The sequence below is a fragment of the Anabas testudineus genome, chromosome 18 (assembly GCF_900324465.2).
Source record: "Anabas testudineus chromosome 18, fAnaTes1.2, whole genome shotgun sequence".
Classification (NCBI taxonomy): Eukaryota; Metazoa; Chordata; class Actinopteri; order Anabantiformes; family Anabantidae; genus Anabas; species Anabas testudineus.
In genome coordinates this window covers 26,895,922-26,916,872 of record NC_046627.1, presented here as the reverse complement: position 1 = coordinate 26,916,872, position 20,951 = coordinate 26,895,922, and the positions used below count along the sequence as shown (strand labels likewise).

Sequence of the window (20,951 nt, the reverse complement as noted above, 5' to 3'; positions counted from 1 at the left end):
ATTACAACATACAGGATTGTGGTGAATACTGAAGTTCCACACCAGAAATAAACCATGTTAACATTTGCATAGATCCAGAAATCTGAAAAAGGCATTTTAATGTGTTTCTTTTGGCAGGTGTTTACTGGAGAGTATTCAGTTGTGACTACACTGAAAGTCTGTCAGCAGTGTTTTTGATATGCATATGGGATATGACTTAACATGGGATCTGAATGTGGATTCTACATGAGTTTCCAAAGTCTTACAGCTCTGTCATCAAATCTACCATTCCCTATTTCACAACCTGATTATGCTTCTGATGCAAAATCTAAAGTATTAGTCATTAGTGGGCAGTAAGAACATTATTAATGTTCAGTGACTTAAGATGCATCTGTTGAGTAAAAGCAAGCTTTCAAACTCGCCACCAGTGTTGGTGCAGTGTTCATTGTGTGTTTCAGTCTAAAGCTACGCCAGCAGCTTTTTGATTATTTAATAAAGAGCTGCTTCATTCTCAGGTCAGCCTGCTAACAATGGTAATGCAGATATCGCCCAGTTGCACACTTTCAGCATCTTAGTTTGCCGTTAGATGTTAGAACACTAACATTACTAAACGCTAACTTCACACTAACTTAAAGTGTTTATGTGAGTTAATTACTGCATTCAGTCAAATGTAACCAGGAAGATTTATTTTGTAAGATAAACCGAATAAATTACACATACACATATATTACACAATGACATCATTTATAAATAAATCATAACACACATATGCTAGCACAACTGTCAAAAAGTCCAGCATCAGTGAGCCTCTGTGCTGACTGTGGTGGTACTTGGCATTGCATACAGCTCTACTGAATTTGTCTCAGAGGAACATGAGGGCCAGTCAGTGGCATCAATGCCTTTGTCATCCAGAAAATGCTGCTGTGTTGTTGCCCATGCTGTGGCCCTGTCCAGCTGTCCTGGTGTAGCTCTCTCCTCTTATCTCCTCCATGCTCTTGAGGCTGTGCTAGGAGACAGGGCAAACCTTCTTGTCACTGCACATACAGATGTGCCATGTTAACTAACTGGACTACCTATGCACGCTAACTGGGCTGCACTGACTGTCACATGCAAACCATTCACTATGAGGGAGTCGTCTTGCTTTGGCCTCTCCATTGCACCACCTCCATTTTCACTTTTATTTGCAACAAACAGGTGAAACTGATTTGCAATTAGTTGTACTGATATCTCTGAAGTTTAACTGAATTGGTGTTTGACTGTGGTGATTTTTTTATCAATGTATTTGTAAAGTATTCTGCATCACACAGCACAGACAAAAATAAATGAAGCAAAGCACAGATACTGTAAACCTTAAACCTGTCACCAAACAAGTTATTAATTGACTGTTACACCTCAAAGATTATGGTTGCAAACAAACAATGATTAGCATGATTAATTACGGCTAGACAATAAACTTCTTTATTTGGTTTACATGACACATTACATGCAGCAGGAGTTCTGGTCTCCTGTACTCCCTGATTTCTGCCTTACAATATAAAGCGAGGGAGAAATCTCACAGTAGAACTGAAAATGTTACAGAATCTTTTAGTATAAACAGAATTACAGAGCATATGAAGTGCACTGTAATGAAAAGTGTCCACTGACAGTTTTCTACTGCTTCACACTGGAGTAGACACATTCGGTCTTGGTGGTGCTCCTCTGTTTTCTTGATCTGTTGGGCAGGTTTACACTTAAAGCAGCATAATGCAGGTTGTCTATGTCTCGATACTCCTGATAATAAAGCATATAGAAATGAATTAGCATTTTGCTGTCAGCATGGTAATTAATGACTTGTTAAAATAATATTTACCTCTTGGTTTGTGGAGGGAGCTGATAATCTTGCTTGAAACTCTAGATATAATGCAACAAATAATATATTGTATAAACAGTGAAGATGGAACGTATTCATACAGCTACACTATTTGCACATTTTACCACTTTACATTTATAGAAGTCTTCAGACCCGTTACTGTAGTTCAAACTGTGGTGAAGTGCATCCTGATCGTTTTCATTTTTCTGGAGATCTACTTTAAGCAGATTGAACTCACTCAACATAGACTGGTTATGGTTAAAATAAAGGTAACATAAATAATTAGTGTGAGTTAGTTCTTATTTTTGTGGTACATAATCATGGTCAGAATGACCAGCATCATCTGTGAATTTTCATTGCAAAATTTTTTATTTTCTGTTTTCAATTTGTCATTCTGGGTTTTTGTGTGTAGATTCACTGCAGAACTTTAATTCTATTTTAAAAAAATGTATAATGCAATAAAATGTGCAGAAAGTGAAAAGGTGGGAAAATTGTGAGAAGTGATTGTATTTGATATATGTGTTGTATGTTATAATTAGCAAGTGAGTATCACTCACCTGTACACTGGCAGTTGTTTCTCTTGATTATATTACACACTGAGAAAGCCAGTGAAACAACCAGGATGGTCGTGAATATCAAAGCTCCACTCAAGTAATACACGAGAGAGCTGGGAGAGTTCACCTTGTCTGCAGAATCAGACATCAGAAACAGAGATTCCAGCTATTGTGTCCATTTTATTAAAGTTTGACTGAAAAATAACAATAAAGAGAAAGTTACTCACGCTCAATGTCAACTTCAGTCCCATTACCAAACAGTATGTGTCCACATGAGGCAACAGCACAGTAGTAGGTCCCAATATGAGAAAGAGTCAAGTTCTTCAGTGATAAGTTGTAGATACAGGTGTTTGTTTGTGTGTCAGGTTTCCTCTCACACTGATCATTCCTGTCTCCATGGGTGTAAATGATTCCTGGATCTGAGTCTTTGAACCAGTAAACACTGTGTTCTCCATCACAGCTCCCAGTGTGTACTGTACAGTTCAGAGTCATAAAGGCTCCTGGCTGGATGGGCTCAGATGCTGACTGATGGACCAAAGGCTGGGTGTTCAAATCTGAATCCTGTACATTGAGAGTAGTGCCCTCAGCAAAACTCAACACAAATGTGTAACTAGTTGCACAGTAGTAAGTAGCTGAGTCTGAAATGATCACGTCGGCAATGTTCAAGTTATTTGTGCCGTGTTTCCTTTCCAGTGTGAAGCGTTGGTTGTTCTTGAATTCATTATGAAACATTATTTTATCATACACATAGAAACTAGAGATGAGCTTTGGTCTCTGTCCCAGAGTTTGCTTATACCAGAAAAGCCATGCTGAATCATCACCTTCATAGACACACTGTAAAGTCACTTTGTCTCCAACATTAACTGATAGAAGACGTCTCGCTTGATGGACAATTGATGGAGAAATCAGATCCGTCTTCTGAGCTAAAGTGCAATGAGAATAAAAGCAAATGCACAATGAATTACTTTCAATCAGATAAAATTATAAATACTTCAATAAACAAATAGAAGAAGCTTCTCTGTGAACAGTTGCTTTAAACAAAAATGTTGCTTTAAACTAAAGAAAATAAATCACAACTCACCCATTTTCCCCATGAACAGACATGTCAGACAGAAGACAAACTTTAGAGATGTCATCTTGTTCGATTTCTTGAGTTGACTGAAAAAGGGTCTCAATACTTTCTCCACTCTGCAGAGACAAGGCTGTGTTTGATTGGTCAGCCTGATGTGACACTATTCTGTATTTCCTACCTAGGAAACATCACATGTTCACTGCCACCTATAGAGTTTGGCTCTTGAGAAGATTTACATGGTGAGAATTGAAGAAACTACAGGATCTTTATCTCAGCATCATTTTTGAAATTTCTGAGAAAAACTAATGACTGTTATTACTGGTATCAATACCAGTAATAACAGTAGTGCCTACATAGGTTCAACATTGGTACTGGACTGATGGTCATTATATTATGGCAATACGGTAATCTACGTGTTTGATAATTTACTAAATACACCAGGAATGGCAGAAGTCATTTAATAGGAAACATAATTCATTTTCAGTTATTTTGATTTATCCTTGAACCAATAACCATCTTAGTCTAAGGATCTAATTCAACTGACTTAGAATGTAAACTGTTATTTTGGAAAGACAACATCTTACATTGAAATACAGGTGAAATGCAAGTTATTAATATTATGTTATGTTAATGCTATAAATAGTATTAACATTTTCTAAAAACCTGTGTTACTGTGTTTTACTGTGCTTAAAACACCAGAAATAAAAATATGGCCAGCTGTGTTATAATGGGGCAGTAATACAGCCACAGAAACAAAACCCAAACCTAAATCTGAATAGCTTCATCCTTGCAGTGTGGAAAAACTACGTTTTTTTTTTTTTTTTTTTTTTTTTTTATTGTAATAAGCTCAATCTTCAAAATTATGTTGAATGTGCTATAGAATATCAGAATATATTTTTGTGTTCAGTTTAAATAATGGGAATATTTAGGGCTCCCTTTTTCTGCTTGTTTGAAAACTTGAAACTTGAAAACTTGCTTTTTTTAACTGTCTTACGCAACTAGGGCATCCAAAACATTGCTTTTAAATGTTTTTGTGGTATTTGCCTTGAAGTACATTTAGGTGGGAGTGCAAACACCTCTACATCCTGCTGAAAATATTGTAGCTACTGCAGTGACAAAGATAAAAAGCAAACAGCACGAGGGTAAAGGTAAAAGGCTGTTAACGTAACAGCAGCTTTGAAGTACTGTAACTCAGATTATATTAATTTACATCTGATACACCCTAAAGCATTTATTATACATGGTGATTTTCAAACATTAGTTTAGGTTATTACCCTTAATGCTTAACTAGGTGGACAAAGTAAATCAAAGGTGATTGCTGTAAATAAGACACTCTTAAAAGTAAAAGATTGTATTTCATTGTAGCATTAGTAGTAGTATATATACCAGTAGCCCAACTTCCATTGAAGAGATGGAGGCAGCAGCCATTGATATCAAAGTGAGAAAGTCAAATCAATGATAAATCGGAGAAAGGTTGTTAAGTCAACCCTGTGGTGATACAATACCTTACAAAGAAGGAGGTAAAGGATTAACAGCAGGATACCATAGAACAGAAAATATTATCTTTACAGAGATAGAACAGACCACAATGAAAAGCTAGCTGAACAGTTCCATGACCTATTCTCTACAGTGAACTGTCCAAATAGCTTCTTCAGTTTAGGAATACAGTAGTTGGTTACTTTATACCTGGCCTGAATTGGCTCGTTAGTGAAACAATGTTAGGGGAGAGTGGAAATAGATCTAATAATCACACTTCTGCCAGCCCCTCCTAAAGTGGATCATTAGGTGTGGTCGACCTCATCCCTTTATTTGCATGTGCAAATAAAGATGTCCTCACACAACAGAGGTTGAGGCCTTAGACATAACTTGTGATCTATTTATCATGCTGCCCTCTCACACATTCACCCATCCCCAAGAAAATCAGGCCCATCTCTAACCTGTTACAGTTCCTCCCTCCGACCAGCTGAGGCAGTGTCCCCGAGAGTCTTTCTGTTTTGTTCACACATTTATGTTTTTCTCTCACTTCCAGGTGTATGTCTCGGCTGGCTCAAGTAAATGCAGGTGTGCGTTTTTGTGTTTTGTGTTTGTCATTACTGTGCTTGTATTTAAGTTAGTCACTGTCCATTGGTCATTTGCTAGTGTGTCACCTGTCTACCTCGTTTGTTCCCTGAGGGGAAGCGGAAAGGCCCACTCCATGTCACGGGTCAGGATGAAGCGGGACAGAATCCAGGACCGCTCCTCCAGACCGTACCCCTTCCAATCAACTAGGTACAGGAGCCCCGGGCCCCTCTGGATTCTGGTCCACCAGAAGCATGGCAGTCTCTTTGGCAGACGGCAGCTTGGGCAAAGGAACAATCATAATTACAGTCGGTCCATTGGAAGGCCACAAGTCAGTTACAAAGTCTAGTGATATGTGCGACCACGGTAGTGATGGAAGTGGAAGAGGTCTCAACAAACCTGTAGGTGATTGGTGGGAGGTCTCATTGCAGGCACAGATGCGACAGAAAGCCACGTATCAAGATTCAAGATTCAAAAAACTTTATTAATCCCATAGGGAAATTGTTTTGCCTCATTACAGTTGTTATCAACACAGACAGAAAGAAAATGAACCACAACCAGGAAAAATCCAACACCAACATAAAGACACATAACTAAAAACATCAATACAGAAAACTCAGTATATGTACACAATATGTAAAAGAGATGAATGAAAATTGGTCAACATTTATAGCCTATGGTGGATTGACAGAAAGTATATGACACAACTATCACTTCCCCCACCCCTTACAGAGGGGGGAGGAATTGTACAGATTGATTGCCACAGGTAGAAATGACCTCCTGTGGCGCTCTGTGGAGTATTTAATGTTAATGAGTCTTTGGACAAACGTGCTCCTCTGTCCAGCCAGCACACTGTGCAGTGGGTGCGAGGGATTGTCCAGGGTTGAGAGGAGTTTGGACAGCATCCTCCTCTCAGCAACAACATGTAGAGGGTCCAGCTCTACACCTAGAACAGAGCCAGCCCTCCTGATCAGTTTGTTTAGTCTGTTAGTGTCTGACACCTTCATGTTGCTGCCCCTGCAGACCACAGCATAAAAGATGACACTGGAACCACAGACTCATAAAACATCCTCAGCACGGTGCTGCATACGTTGAAGGACTCTTTCTGAGTCTCCCCAGAAAGTACATCCGGCTCTGAGCCTTTTTGTACAGTGCTGCTGAGTTCTTAGTCCAGTCCAGTTTGTTGTCCAAGTACACTTCCAGGTATTTGTACTCGGACACCACCCCCACCTCCTCCCCCTGTATAGAGAGAGGGATGACAGGACTCCCAGATTTCCTGAAGTCCATCACCAGCTCCTTTGTTTTGTTGATGTTGAGTTGCAGATGGTTGAGTCCACACCAGTCAACAAAACTGTCCACCACTCCATGGTACTCTGTGACATCTTCACCCCTGGATGACAGGTCAACTTCGAGTCATGCCCCCACCTAAGCACCTGCTGACGGAGAGAAGCGGGGACAAACAAACGACCCACAGGGCAACCATGGGGAAGAGTGGTGACATGAGGAGCATTCCTTACCTTATCTTCTAGGTTCTGAGGGATTGGGCTGATTATGTGATGGTCATTGACTTCCTCATTAGAGTCTGAGTCCCCCCTCTTCAAACTGGTGGGAAAAAGCATCTGGTTGGCTGTTCTGGGAGCCGGGCCTAAAAGAGAGGACAAAGATTGGCGAGCATTGAGTCTCTTGGTGGTCTTGATATGCTCCAGGTTTCGAAACTCTGCCCAAACTAGAAAAGGCTGGTCAGCTCCCTCCAACTCCACTCCAGGAGTATCTCCACTCCTCCAGGGCAAGCTTAACCGCAAGCAGCTCAAGGTTGCGAACATCATAACTCTTCTCCGCATTGGACAGGCATGGATGCACCTTGTTGTCGACAGCAGCTGTTGAGAAAGAACCACCCCTGAGGCAGTGTCCCTGGAAGCCTTTCTGTTTTGTTTACACGTTCTTGTTTTTTCTCTCACTTCCAGGGAAATTACTCGGCTGGCTCGAGTTATTGCAGGTGTGTGCTTTAGTAGGTGTTTTGATTTTGTCATTACTGTGCTTGTATTTAAGTTTAAGTGTCTGTCCATTGGTCATTTGCTAGTGTGTCCCCTGATTACCTCGTTTGTTCCCTGTTCCTGCCACTCATCCTTTCCCTGACCTTTAGCTTGCTTCTTAAGACTCTTCACTGACAATTTATGCTGAGCACTTCATGTCATGTAACTACAGGGTCCCGGGTCCGATCATAAGACTGAGTTAGCTGATTTTTTTAGGGCAGTATGCTACAATTGTTTTAGGGCAGTATTCCTACAATATAATATTGTAGGAATTACAATATAATATAATAACAATATAATATTGTAGGAATTACTTTGGAATAATTATCAAGATCATTTATTCTAAACCTAGTCACAAAGTGAAAAAATAAATCACATGCTGTTTCTTCCAGCATGTTGTGACAGCAGGAACAGATAATTACTATAAGAACAAAGGAGAACTTTAGGTGACATAGCTATAGAGAAAGAAAGTCTTTGTTAAGTGGAGGCTGGAATAGGTGGATGGGTCTTATGACACAGTGACACAGTGCTTTTCCACACCAGTCACAGAAGCACTGTGAGGATGTGTACTGATAAGTGGCAGTATAGTAGCAACAGTGCTGTTTAAATCCTGTACATAATTTTGAATGTAAAACGGCAGTGGAAGTTTCAAATCGTTATATGGAACTACAATCTACAATCCTCTAACTTGTAGTTGGACGTTGTAGCTTTCTTTTTCTAAATTACTATAATTTAACTTATTATGTCACTGGGATGGTTACTAATGAGACTATGGAACAGTTGGTACCACAGGGTCAGTAATTGACTCTCATTCCTTGTCAGTGGTAATTCCACTGTAGTTTCACCACTACATGGTGCCACCAGGATACCATGTATTTGAAAAAAATGCACACACACATAGTTCGTTTATTTTAATAATTAATCACAGAATAAATATAAATTATCTGAAAGTCAGAAACTACAAGGTCTTGATTGTGTACATTACCAAAACACAGAGAGACTGTAGCGTCATCAATTCTACATTTACATTGCAAAGACAAAAAAAACATGTAGAATTAACATAGTTTAACAGCTTAGTTCTTCTGCTTTACACTGGAGTACACACACTGAGTTCTGGTATCATTCATCTGTCTTCTTGATCTGTTCGGCATGTTAACACTTAAAGCAGCGTAATGGAGGCTGTCTCCGCCTTGGTTATCCTGGAAAATTAACATATATCTGTATCACAATTAAGGTCCACATTACAACATAATGCAAAGAGGTTAAAGGCTGTAACAGATCGGATCGGAAAAAAAGACAGTATTCACCTCAGCAGTTGTTCTTATAGGAACTGTAAATCTTGCTTGAGATTCTGGGGTTGAAACACAGAAATGCTTAATATACCAAATAGTCAAATTCCGCGACTACAAGCTGAAGTAAAAAGCACAAGTTACCTGAACATTTGCAACAGTTTGTCTTGTTTGTCATGCACACTAAGAAAGACAGTAACACACTCAGGATGGTGGTGAATGCCACAGCTCCACTCAAGACATACACTAAATGAGTTAAGTCCCCGGGGTCTGTAAATTCAGAAATGAGAAGTTTTGTTCTGTCTTCATTTAAACTTTGTTAAGAAAGGAAAAAACACTAGTTATTAAATGAGACACCCTTTGCTATAAAGTTACTCACCCTCAAAGTCCAGCTTGGTTCCATTTCCAAACAGTAAGCGTCCACATGAGGCAACAGCACAGTAGTAGGTCCCGGCATTAGAAAGATTCAAGTTCTTCAGTGATAAGTTGTAGATACAGGTGTTTGTTTGTGTGTCAGGTTTCCTCTCACACTGATCATTTCTGTCTCCATGGGTGTAAATGATTCCTGGGTGAGATTCTTCAGAGTCTTTGAACCAGTAAACACTGTGTTCTCCATCACAGCTCCCAGTGTGTACTGTACAGTTCAGAGTCACAGAGTCTCCTGCCTGGATGATCTCAGATCCTGACTGATAGACCAAAGGCTGGATGTTCACACCTGAACCTTTTACACTGACAGTAGTGCCATCCCCAAACTCAAACATAAATGAAAATCCACTTGCACAGTAATAAGTGGCTGAGTCTGAAATTTTCAGGTCTTTTATCTTCAGGTGATTTTCCCCAAACTCAGTCTCCAATGTGAAACGTGGATCATCTTTGAATTCATTTTGAAATGTTCCATTTTTATCAAACTTATAGGTAATAGACACAAGTTGCAGCTTCTGTCCGAGTGTTTGCTTATACCAATAATATTTTGCTGCATCGCTTTCATAGAAACATTTCAAAGTCAGGCTTTCACCAACATTAGCTGATATAAAGCCACCTTGCTGATGAACAGTTGTGGACTGTTTCACATTATTCATCTTAGCTGAAATGAATTAGGAGAAATATAATATAATATAAGAATTAACTTTGTTAACAATTATATCTAATCTTAGTCAAAGAAAAAAAAAAACTAACTGACATTTATATTGACTGTACATTAAAACAAAGTGTCTGTAATAAAAACGTAACTTACCTATTTTCCCCAAGAACAGACATGTCAGGTAGAACACAAACTTTGAAGGTGGCGTCATGTTGAAATTGTCGTGTTGAATGAAAAGCACCTTGATGCATTTTCCACTCTTAAGAGGCAAGCTTGTGTTTCATTGGCCAGAGAATATTCATCACATGTTCACTGACAACCTACTGTGTCAATTTTTGTTCCTCAAAAAGAATGAAAAGTATCTCAAGCTCCTCACAGAGCTTTTAGGTCTGAAATCACTGATATATGACTCTAATTTACGGAAAATAAAAAAAAAGTGAATTATAGCTGTTTGACGTAACCATTGGAAAGAATATGTGCAGACCATATGCAAGCAAGTTTGTAACAACCTGCCAACTATACTAACTATTTACAGTAAATAATTTCTTTTTCTAATTGTCAGAAATAGTCCTCGGTGCTTCAGAACATTTAATTATTTTTCCATGATTTTGAAAACTTATGAAATTATTTAGTCATTTATATCACTAATTCAAAAACTAGAAACCTTTAAACTACTATATGATTTTTCATTGTTCAAGTCTGCACTCTGGATGGCTTGTTTTACACTTACAAACAAAAGAACAAAAATTGGTTAAACTTTCTGATTCTATTTACAACAATGGAGAAAATGGGAGAAAAGGCAAAGTGCAGTAGTTTTACAATGTTTTGAGTTTGTGAAGCCTGAAGTTGGCTGAATCTGGTCTTCGGAGATCTGTAAGTAAGTATTCAGACTCGAGCCCAGTATAAAAATAATTTATTTGAGCGGAAGTGTGATTTCATTACGTAAACCAAGCCTAAGGTTACAGTAAAGACTGACATGCTGAACACAATGTATGACAACTACAATTGAGTTTGAATCCTGTGGAAAATGTTGTTTATCCTACAGTGTACAAAGGAAGTCTCCCTGGACCCTCAATGCTTTTGAAGCAGGGCTGTTTTTGATCTTAGTGTTCGCTAAGGTGGTAAACACCCTTACATCAAACCACAAAGGCTGCTGTACCCAGTAAAATGTCTGAATATTAATGTCGACAGCTGTTATTTGCTAATGACTGCATTATTTGTGTGTTCACTGCAGAAACAGATCTAAAATGTTGCAACTAAGTTTATTTTTCTATTTTATTAAAGGGCTGAGGCCTCATTAGGATAGGCTGAGGGAGGAGTAACTTTATCAGTTGTTCTATTTCGAAAAGCTGAACAGCTCGGCTGAAAGGAAACACCCCCTCCCTCGCTGTGAATACTCTGGAATGCTCACACGGACATTACTCTGACTTTGTATTATGGGGCTCGCTGTATAAAGTCCAGGTAATCCCTGAGCTGGATAATTTGGAAGTTTCTGCTCTCACAAACAGCTCACCCAGGTAAAGGCTGGTTCAGGGGTTCAATACAATTGTTAAAAATGAATTAAGGACCCACAATGGCTGTTACGATTCCCCCCTTTGCCCCTGTCTGTGGGTTTTGTTTTGTTTTGGTTGCTCACTCTCCTGCCACACCCACATATGGACTTCCTCCACTCTCCAGTCACCGTACTAATTACTGACTCGTTTCCCCTGTGCATCCCTTTGTTTTAAAAGCAGCCTTCAGTCCTCTGTTTTTAGCAGGTTTGTTGCAAACTGTTCATGGACCTACTGCACTCATTTGTCAGTTTGTTAGTTAGTCACTCTGCCATTTTGGATCACGCCAGACTGCACTTCAGTTTGTTGGACTTTGGTTTCGTCTGTGAGTTTGTTTTTGTGAGTTTGTAGTTGCCTGCCTTTGCAGTGTATTTTTCATTGTTACTTTGTCCTATTAGCTTTGTATGTTTTGTACCCGTTTAGCCTGCCTTCCGCAGTGATTTTTGTTTTCTACTTTGTATTTCTTATTTGTGAGTTTGTTTGTGTTCTGTAAGCGTTTGTGTCATGTCTTGTTTCGTGATAGTTTGTTAGTTTCTAGTTTGTGTCTTTGCCTGTGTTACCACAGTGTTTTCAGTTGCCACTTTGTATGTTTGTCTAGTGTTTTGCTTGTACTTAACCACCATGTTTTTGGGTCTCTTTTAGTTGATACTTTGTGAGTTTTGGTAGTTCCCTGTGTCTCCTGCCCCTTTTGTTAATAAACCTTTTGATATATCCTTGTTTTCCCTCGTCCATTTGGCAGTCTGTAACAATGGCAACAGCTTGGTTGAGAAGATATCAAGCCCACTCGTGAATGTTGATGCATCGCCATACACACCATGATATATTCCATTGTCTGCCAGACAGTCGGAGCCAGAACCCGTGTCACTCTATCTGGCATGGAACTCAACTCAGGACTGTACCAGTATCACGATATGCCTGAAAATGATTGTGCCTGGTATCCTTCATTCTCCGGTGCTGTCAACGCTCTCCAGCTCACATCAGCCCAGGAACTGGACCTCATGACTAAGTGTCTAGGAAAAGACTCTAGTGAACTGGTAAAACGCATTTGCTCAGTACATGTTAATAACCCCAGATTAGCCTTAAGTAAAGCATGGGAGAGGCTACAAGAGTCCTATGCAGCTCCAGAAATCCTCACAGGCCTGTCATTCTTGGACACTCCACGGGGAATCGCACCCATTGTGAAAAAACTTCTATTCGGTCTTAAAGAGAGGTAGGTGTCTATTGGTTCCTTTTACAAAGAAGAGAACTGCGGTCGCTTTCCACCCTTTAAGCACTTTTGCAAGTTTGTGGGCTATGAAGCAAAGAAGAGAAATGACCCCAGTTTCATGTAACAGTCCAGCCCCAGAACACATTCCAAACCAGCTAAGTACACCTCAAACCATTTCATCCCAAACAAACCAGTCTCTCTGCATAAAACAAATGTTTCCATCACCAATACTGATCCTAACAAGAACTGTCCACTACATAACAAACCTCATCCACTTAAGAAATGCAGAATGTTTCGAAACCAACCCTACAGTGAGAGGAAGGCAATCCTCAAAGAGAAAGGAATATGTTTCAAATGCTGTTCTTCTAGTTCGTCATAGCCTGCACATCAGCTGTGAAGTGTTCTGAATGCAGTAGTAGCTATCATGATGCAGCAATGCACCCTGACTCATCATTGCAAATAGTCAAGGCTCCCTCAACGGCTCAAGAATACGGGAGAAGAGCCAACAGATGCCATCAACACAAGCTGCACAGAAGTCTGCGGCCCAGGTCAGTGGAACCGCTCATGCTCAAAGATATGTCTCACTAAGATTTATCCAAAAGGCGCTCAAAGGCTGAGGGATTCCAGATAGAGTCGATAGATGGCAAAGTCGTCATCTGTCTCCCTCCACTCCTGGAATGCAACAACATCCTGAACAACAGTCCAGAGATTCCAACACCAAGCGCAATCTTGCACCAACCCCATTTAAGACACATAGCTAAACACATCCCAGATTTAGATCCAGATGCAAAAATACTACTGCTACTTGGAAGAGACGTCATTAGAACACATAAAGTCAGAGAGCAGATCAATGGACCACACAACGCACCTTTTGCCTTGGGACCTTGGCTGGGTGGCTGTAAGAGATGTGTGTTTTGGGAACATGCACAAACCCACTGTGAAGACATTCAAGACCAACGTGCCACGTCTTTGGTAACAGTCCGTCGCCTGCAGTTGCTGTCTATGGGCTGCGAAGAGCCATAAGGGAAGGTGCACAAGAGTATGTTGACGACACCGTCAAGTTTGTGGAAAGGCACTTTTATGTCGATGATGGCCTAATATCAGTGTCCACTGAAGTTGTAGCAGATGACCTTCTGAGACGAACACAGGCTTCACTTGCAGAGTCCAACTTGCGCTTGCACAAGCTCGTTTTAAACTGTCAGGCAGTCATGGAGGCCTTCTCACCAGAAGACTGCAGTGGCGAAGAACTTGGATTTGAGTGGAAAAGACACACCCACACAGCGAAGTTTAGGTCTTCTTAGGGAAATCAGAATGGACACATTTACCTTCTCAGTGCCACTAAATCACAAGCTATTCACTCGTCGAGGTGTCTGGTGTGAGTAGCATTTTCGATCCTCAGACTTGGTCCTACTAAAGGATAAGCAGGTTGCACGCAACTGCTGGCCAATGGCCAGAGTCACTGCCACATTCCCTGGTAAGGTCGGACATGTCAGGAAAATTGAGTAGCAAACAACTGAGGGAGGAAACCCAAAGACTTTCCTGAAACCTGTAGGGGAGGTTGTTTTACTGATGTCTAAAGACTAAAGTACTAACTGTTTGATATGTTCTGATGTTCAGTGACCTTACAAATTTCAGACGGGGAGTGTGTTGCCTCTTTAATCTTTAATTTATGCCTATTTTTCCTAAATTCATATTTAAGTTTGTTTGATGCAAAGTGTTCAGCTAAAACGTTTATGATTATGGGTAAAGTAATATTAAAATGTTTCTGTTAGGATAAGTCGCTAATTTGATAAGTTTAGATAATCTCGCGATATTGGCAACGTTATATCCGGTTTTGCGGGAAATCTGGTTTGTGATTTCCTGTTTACAACGGGATACAGGAGAGCTTAGGCACATGCAGGCACCATGTGAATCCATTGCCATCTATTGAGAAATACCGTAGACACAATGGCGTAAGTTTGTATTTATGTTTTCCTTTGTATTGTGTTTTTACAGTTTTTACCACAGTTGCATAAACGCACTTTTATGTGAAGAGAAGACAATAAACGGCACTTTAATTAATTGAATCCTCATTCATTTGACATCTGGTTAGCCCCTCGTTTACTCAGAGTTTCAGCACCCTGTACGAGAACACTAGAGTTACAAATACTCCAAATACTATGATATTAATCCTGTAAAATATACTGTTGAGGTTTAAAAGATATTTGTTCAAAGGTTAAACTTAAAATAAAAACAACTATAAACAGGCTTTAAACTACTAACTCTAAACAGTGATTACAAAAAGAAATCACCCCCCGTGGATGTTTCATACTTTTGATGACATATAAATCAATCATGTTCAATAAAAGTTGGTGACTTTGACAAAAATAAATCTGAAACATACCTCATTAATGTCAAAGTGAACACATGTTTCTACAAAATAATGAATATGAATAAATAAAAATATTTATTTAACGAGCCTCTGAGTGAACAGCTCTTTTATTTTTATAATAACAACAGACACTACACAATAAAAGAACCAATCAAGAGAACTACACAACATATAACAGCGGCAACTGGAACAGCAGCATCAAACACCAAAAGAACAATGTGCTTCACCTCTGGGTCACTACACAGCCCCCCGCTAAGAGGTCCCCGCTCCTCCTGACGCTGGCAGTGACAACACTCCTCCACAGCGTAGGGTCGCCTGGAGAGGGCATTGGCGTTGCTGTGCTGTCGCCCCAGCCGATGTTGGATGTCAAAGTTGTACTCCTGCAACACCTCCAGCCACCTCGCCACCTGACCCTCAGGCTGCCGGAAGTTGAGCAGCCAAGGGAGGCATGGTCAGTGCACAGAGTGAACCGGATGCCAAGCAGGTAGGGTCTGTAGTGCCGCACAGCTAGGACTACTGCCGGCAACTCCTGCCTGGTCACACAGTAGTTGCGCTCTGCTTGGTTCAGACTGCAGCTGTAGAAAGCCACCGCTCTCTCACCTGTCTCTCCCCCCTGGGAGAGGATGGCGCCGACCCCCACATTGCTGACATCGGTGTTGAGGATGAAGGACCGCCGTTTCTCTGGCCAGCAGATTGCACTTTTCCGGGTTTCCAAATGGCATGACTCGGAACTACCACAGTCCCTGGCACATGATGAAATCCGTTTTGGCTCTGCTTGCCATTACATGCTCCTCAGGTCCAGGGAGCTAAACCAACATGACCCCGCCACTTATTCCAGAGCTTCATTGATGCGGGGTAGTGGATAAGAGTCTTTTAGGGTGACAGTGTCAAGACGTCTGTAGTCCACATATAACTGCCAGCCACCCCCTTTCTTCCTTACCATCACAACCGGAGCCGCCCAGGGGCTGTCTGACGGCTCGATGATGCCTTTCGACGCCATGGCAGTGATCAGCTTTGCTGCAGCTTGGAGTTTGGAGAGAGGAAGCCGGTGGGGTCACAGGCGGATGGGCTGGGCCTTACCGGTGTTGATGTGGTGTTGCACCAGTCCCGTTCTCCCCGTTCTCGACCTGAGCGAGGTAGGGCTACAGGGGAGTCAGCCCGTTGAACCTCAGGAGTTTGGTCGTCTTTTGGGTGTCTGACTCGGTGCAGTGCTATGAGGGACTCTCTCTATTTGAAACGGTTGTTCACCACTGCCTGCTTTGCTCGTTTTGTGTAAATGAGGCAGGAGGAGCTGGAGCCGTCAGGTCGGTCTGGATCGCGGTAGCCTTGCATTGATCTCCCCCGCATCAGCCTATCCAGAAGCAGGCTGCTTTCCAGCCCAGCTCGCTCCAGCCCCAGCAGTTCTTCTTCCATGGCTCGCTCTTTCCTGGTCTAGCAAGACAGGTTAAAGATCCCACTTCTGACACCAATGTGACGAGTCTCTGAGTGAACAACTCTTTTATTTTTATAATAACAACAGACAGTGACAGCAGGTCTCAGTACAGTTAAACATTCACCCCCTGAATCACTGAATCTCCCGCCTGTTTCTCCCGGGTCCCCTATCCCCCCTCTCCCCGGAAGTACACCAACTCAACTATGTACACTACAAAATAAAAGAACCAACCAAGAGAACTACACAACACATAACAGCAGCAACTGGAACAGCAGCATCAAACACCAAAAGAATAATGTGCTCCACCTCTGGGTTGCTACAATATATAAGGTGAAATTAGTATTTCCATTATTTTTCACCCCCTTTAAAATGACTGACCTGCTCTAAGAGTTCCACATATTTGGGACTAGTAGTCCCATAGTAGTGAAATAGGGATCGCCTGAGTGCAGTGAATGTGTCTCAAGTGATTGCAGTGTAAAGAACCTGGAAGGTCCAGTCACTGGTTATTCTGTATTCTTGGCTACCATTACACCATGACAACAAATGAGAGTACAGAGAGTGCAGGTAATTACAAAGCATAAGTCTGCAATCTCCAAGGGATTAATTATTCCCCCAAGTTCAGTGAAATCCATCATCAACAAAGGAAGGAATATGGCACATGACTAAATCTGTGTAGTACAGGTCGTCCACAAGGAAGCTGCAGAGAGGTGTGTAAGACTGCGTCTTTGCATCCTGGGCTCCACTCTGACATGTCAGGGTTTAGGTCGTCTAATAAACTCTGCCATATTCCTAGAGAGTTGAGACGCATCATCTAAAGTGGGATGGATGCCGTCTCTTCAGCCCAGGTTTTCTCCAAAAAGTTCTTCAATTGTCTATGTAGCCCATGTTGTTCACTATTTGAGTCTAATTAGATTCCTCTACTCAGCAACTATATGTGGTTTCTTCAGTCTTCTCTATCTGCTGTATTCAGATTAAAATGTCTGTATAAACAGTTCTTTAACCTTTAACCTTCTTCAGAACGTGAATTGAACATTGAACTTCATGAACATTGAACATTGAACATGAACTGTTCTTCTGAACATGGCTTCTCTTGCCTACTCCTACTCTTTGCTGCTACAGACCTGGCAGCGCTTCCTCTCTCCTAGCAGAACCAAATTTGTCTTGAGGGAGGAAGCAGTTGAGACCCTCAGTATTACTTGAAGATGGTCATCAGTAAGTCTAGACCTGTACTTGAACATATTGAAGTTCAAGGCGGAGAAGAGTTTTTCGCACAAGTATGTGCTCCCAAAAGGGAACATGCTCCGCTTGAACATTCGGGAAAGCTCAGGAAAATCTCAAAAACTGCAAATAGCGAGATGTAAATAAAAAACAGTGACCCACAAATGACGGTGCGACCCTATAATTGGCCTGGGTTACTGTTATTGCCGATGGACAGGTATTGCTATGTAACTGCAGACTACATTAGTTTTCTTTTAACCCACTGCAAATGCATCACTATGACTTATAATGTCCCACTAGGCAGCAACTTAAAAAATAACTTTTTTTTAAAATGCTGGGACGAATGTCCGCGTGTGCTTCATAGAAACGAGGCCGTTGGCCAGGCTAAAAACTCTCCATGGCAACGCTGCTGTCACTCATTGAAAAATGTTTCTCTGCTTGGATTAAGCCTGGCCGATGTCCCGCCCCCCAGACCCTTTACCCCACCGTGATTGGTTGGTTCGATCAGCTCCGCACCAATACTTGTAAAGTGCCAAACATCAAACTTGCGGGCCGCACTAACATTAAACTTTCATAGTAAGGCGGGGGCCACAAATTATCGTTGTGAGTTTAAGACCCCTGAATTAAATAGTACTACCATCTACTGTCTAATGCTTGCCTCACAATCAAAGTGAGTATAATGCTGTAGTATCCCTACTCAGTATTATACATATTACTGTATATTAAATGTTTAATATTTATTGTTAAGTTGATAGTGCAAAGTTTTTAGTGGCTGAAGTCTGGAAACGTATGACTCTGCACGCTCTGTATTTGAATTTGAACTCGCCAGCAGCACATCATCCCGCATGCTTTTATCGCAGGGCTGTTTTCGATCTGAGTGTTCGCTAAGACAGAAAAACACCTTTACATCCTGCTGCAAACCACAAAGACTGCCGCTATGAAAGATATACACAGCGAAACGTTTGCAATAAAAGGTTGACAGTTTAATGCCTGCTTAATTTTTTAAAAATATTATAGTTTAAAAGTTTGTGCAATTTCCACATTTTCACCTCTAATTGGGAATCAATTTTTCACATTCATAATTAATAAATAGACTCACCATCGGTGGTGACCTGTGAAATAAGGAGTGTTTAACCCACAACGCCGTGAGTTTGTGCTATTTGTATTCTATAGTGATCTAATCAGAGGCTGGTTGATGGCATTAGTTAGTATACACTCCACATTTTCTCTTTCTCATTGTGGTTTTTCACCTATACAATAATGGTCAAAAAAGAATTGATTGAAAACAGAAACACAGAATGTATCATTTACTCAAAAAACTAAGGGTTATAAATACACAGTTGCTTTAGTCAAACACTAAGTGACACCTATAAAGTGAAACCACACACAAAGAGACCCTCAGCAAAGCATATAGAGACCTAATCGTTTCACTGCATACCACAAAGAGAGCTATAATAAGACTCAACAGGCAACACTACACATGTGAAACTAACAGTCCCTAAAACAGAGCATTGGATGCTAAAGTAACCCAAAGCATTATATTGTCTTTAATGGAATATAAAATACAGTTAATGTTTTCAGCAGTGCAGCACTGAGAGGCTCATAGTCTGACAATGACTATACAGCTCATTAGCCAGAACATATAAATTCCACCTCTAAAATCTGTACTGTCATTGACAACACTTATTGAAGTTATACACTGCAACCAGTGTCACTCAAAAAACTACTATTTTTTATAGTATTCTTTACTTATTAAAACTGAGATTACTATTTACATACAAAAACATACAATAAAACCTTAGTTCGACTGTTTTACAGTGGAGTACACACAATGACCAAGAGTATCGCCCCTCTGCCTTCTTGGTTGGTTGAGCCTTTGTTCTCTTAAAGCAGCATAATGAAGGTTGTCTGCATCTTGGCCACCCTAGTACAAAATTAATAAATAAAATTAATAAGATATAAAAATAAATTGGTAATTGAAGTATAATAATACAAACAGATAACATTCACCTCTGCATTTAATGTGGCGTGAGCCGAAAATCTTACTTGAGAATCAGGTTCTAAAACATAGAGATGACAATTTTATTTCAAATCCATGTTACATTTTAAAATGTTACATAAAAGCAGTGTTACCTACCTGTACACTTGCAGCTGTTACGTTTGTTATTTTTGTACACTGATAGAGCCAGTAAAGCAGCCAGGATGGTGGTGAATGCCAAAGCTCCACTCAAGAAATAGACCAAGACAAGAGAGTCTGCTGAGATAAACACCGGGAAACATTACAGACCTTTCAAGTTTATCTATGTTTAATGCTATAATTTTACAGTACTCACCACCAAAGTCCAGCTTACACTTAAGGAGTGAGTACTTCAATTCACTTACCCTTGAAGTCCAGCTTGGTCCCGTTTCCAAACACTATGTGTCCACATAAGGCAACAGCACAGTAGTAGGTCCCAGCATGAGAAACATTTACGTTTCTCATTGGTAAGTTGTAGATACAGGTGTTTGTTTGTGTGTCAGGTTTCGTCTCACACTGATCATTCCTGTCTCCGTGGGTGTAAATGATTCCTGGAGGAGATTCTTCAGAGTCTTTGAACCAGTAAACACTGTGTTCTCCATCACAGCTCCCAGTGTGTACTGTACAGTTCAGAGTCACAGAGCCTCCTGGCTGGATGGTCTCAGATGTTGACTGATGGACCAAATCTGAATCCTTCACACTGACAGTTGTGCCCTCTGCAAATTCACACTTGTATGTCTGGCAACTTGCGCAGTAATAAGTAGCTGAGTCTGATATGTGCAAATCTGAGATTGTCAAGTGGTTATTACCTTCTGTAGTTTCCAGTGAGAATCGTGAATTGTTCTTAAATTCATTAGTAAAGGTGCCAGTTTTATCAAATTTATAGAAGGTAGAGATGAGCCTCGGTTTCTGTCCCAGAGTTTGTTTGTACCAATAAAACATAGCAGCTGTGTCACCTTCATTGAAACATTTCAAAGTCATTCTGTCACCAGCATTAGCTGATATAAAACCACCGTCTTGGTGGACAGACAAGACTAAACAAGAAAGATCGAGAAAGTTCACAGTTAATGTCATCATAATTATTGCAAATGTTTTTCTGTTAATAACAAATATTGGATGCTTAATGAGTATCATGTAAATGCACCAACTTACCGGTTTTCCACAATAGACAAGTCAGACATAAAGCAAACATTAGAGATGTCATCCTGATCAAAATGTTGATGAATGTAAAGGACCTTCGT

General features: G+C 40.6%; 3 protein-coding genes across 3 annotated transcripts; all 3 read right to left on the bottom strand.

The window, feature by feature from the left end:
* Positions 1-663: 663 nt before the first annotated feature.
* On the bottom strand, positions 664-3,526 carry LOC113157732. The gene is made up of 5 exons (XM_026353358.1): positions 3,464-3,526; positions 2,610-3,305; positions 2,386-2,514; positions 1,829-1,869; positions 664-1,749 (listed from the first exon to the last, which is right to left on the bottom strand). The coding sequence occupies exons 1-5, from the start codon at positions 3,516-3,518 to the stop codon at positions 1,630-1,632; spliced, it is 1,041 nt and encodes a 346-aa protein (XP_026209143.1). The 5' UTR covers positions 3,519-3,526; the 3' UTR covers positions 664-1,629.
* A 4,976-nt stretch (positions 3,527-8,502) lies between these two features.
* On the bottom strand, positions 8,503-10,153 carry LOC113157181 (immunoglobulin alpha-2 heavy chain-like). Its single transcript, XM_026352499.1, has 5 exons — positions 10,069-10,153; positions 9,214-9,918; positions 8,979-9,104; positions 8,853-8,896; positions 8,503-8,744 (listed from the first exon to the last, which is right to left on the bottom strand). The coding sequence occupies exons 1-5, from the start codon at positions 10,124-10,126 to the stop codon at positions 8,619-8,621; spliced, it is 1,059 nt and encodes a 352-aa protein (XP_026208284.1). The 5' UTR covers positions 10,127-10,153; the 3' UTR covers positions 8,503-8,618.
* A 9,074-nt stretch (positions 10,154-19,227) lies between these two features.
* On the bottom strand, positions 19,228-20,714 carry LOC113157573. Its single transcript, XM_026353146.1, has 5 exons — positions 20,520-20,714; positions 20,076-20,426; positions 19,831-19,950; positions 19,704-19,753; positions 19,228-19,617 (listed from the first exon to the last, which is right to left on the bottom strand). The coding sequence occupies exons 1-5, from the start codon at positions 20,689-20,691 to the stop codon at positions 19,492-19,494; spliced, it is 819 nt and encodes a 272-aa protein (XP_026208931.1). The 5' UTR covers positions 20,692-20,714; the 3' UTR covers positions 19,228-19,491.
* Between the last annotated feature and the right edge of the window lie 237 nt (positions 20,715-20,951).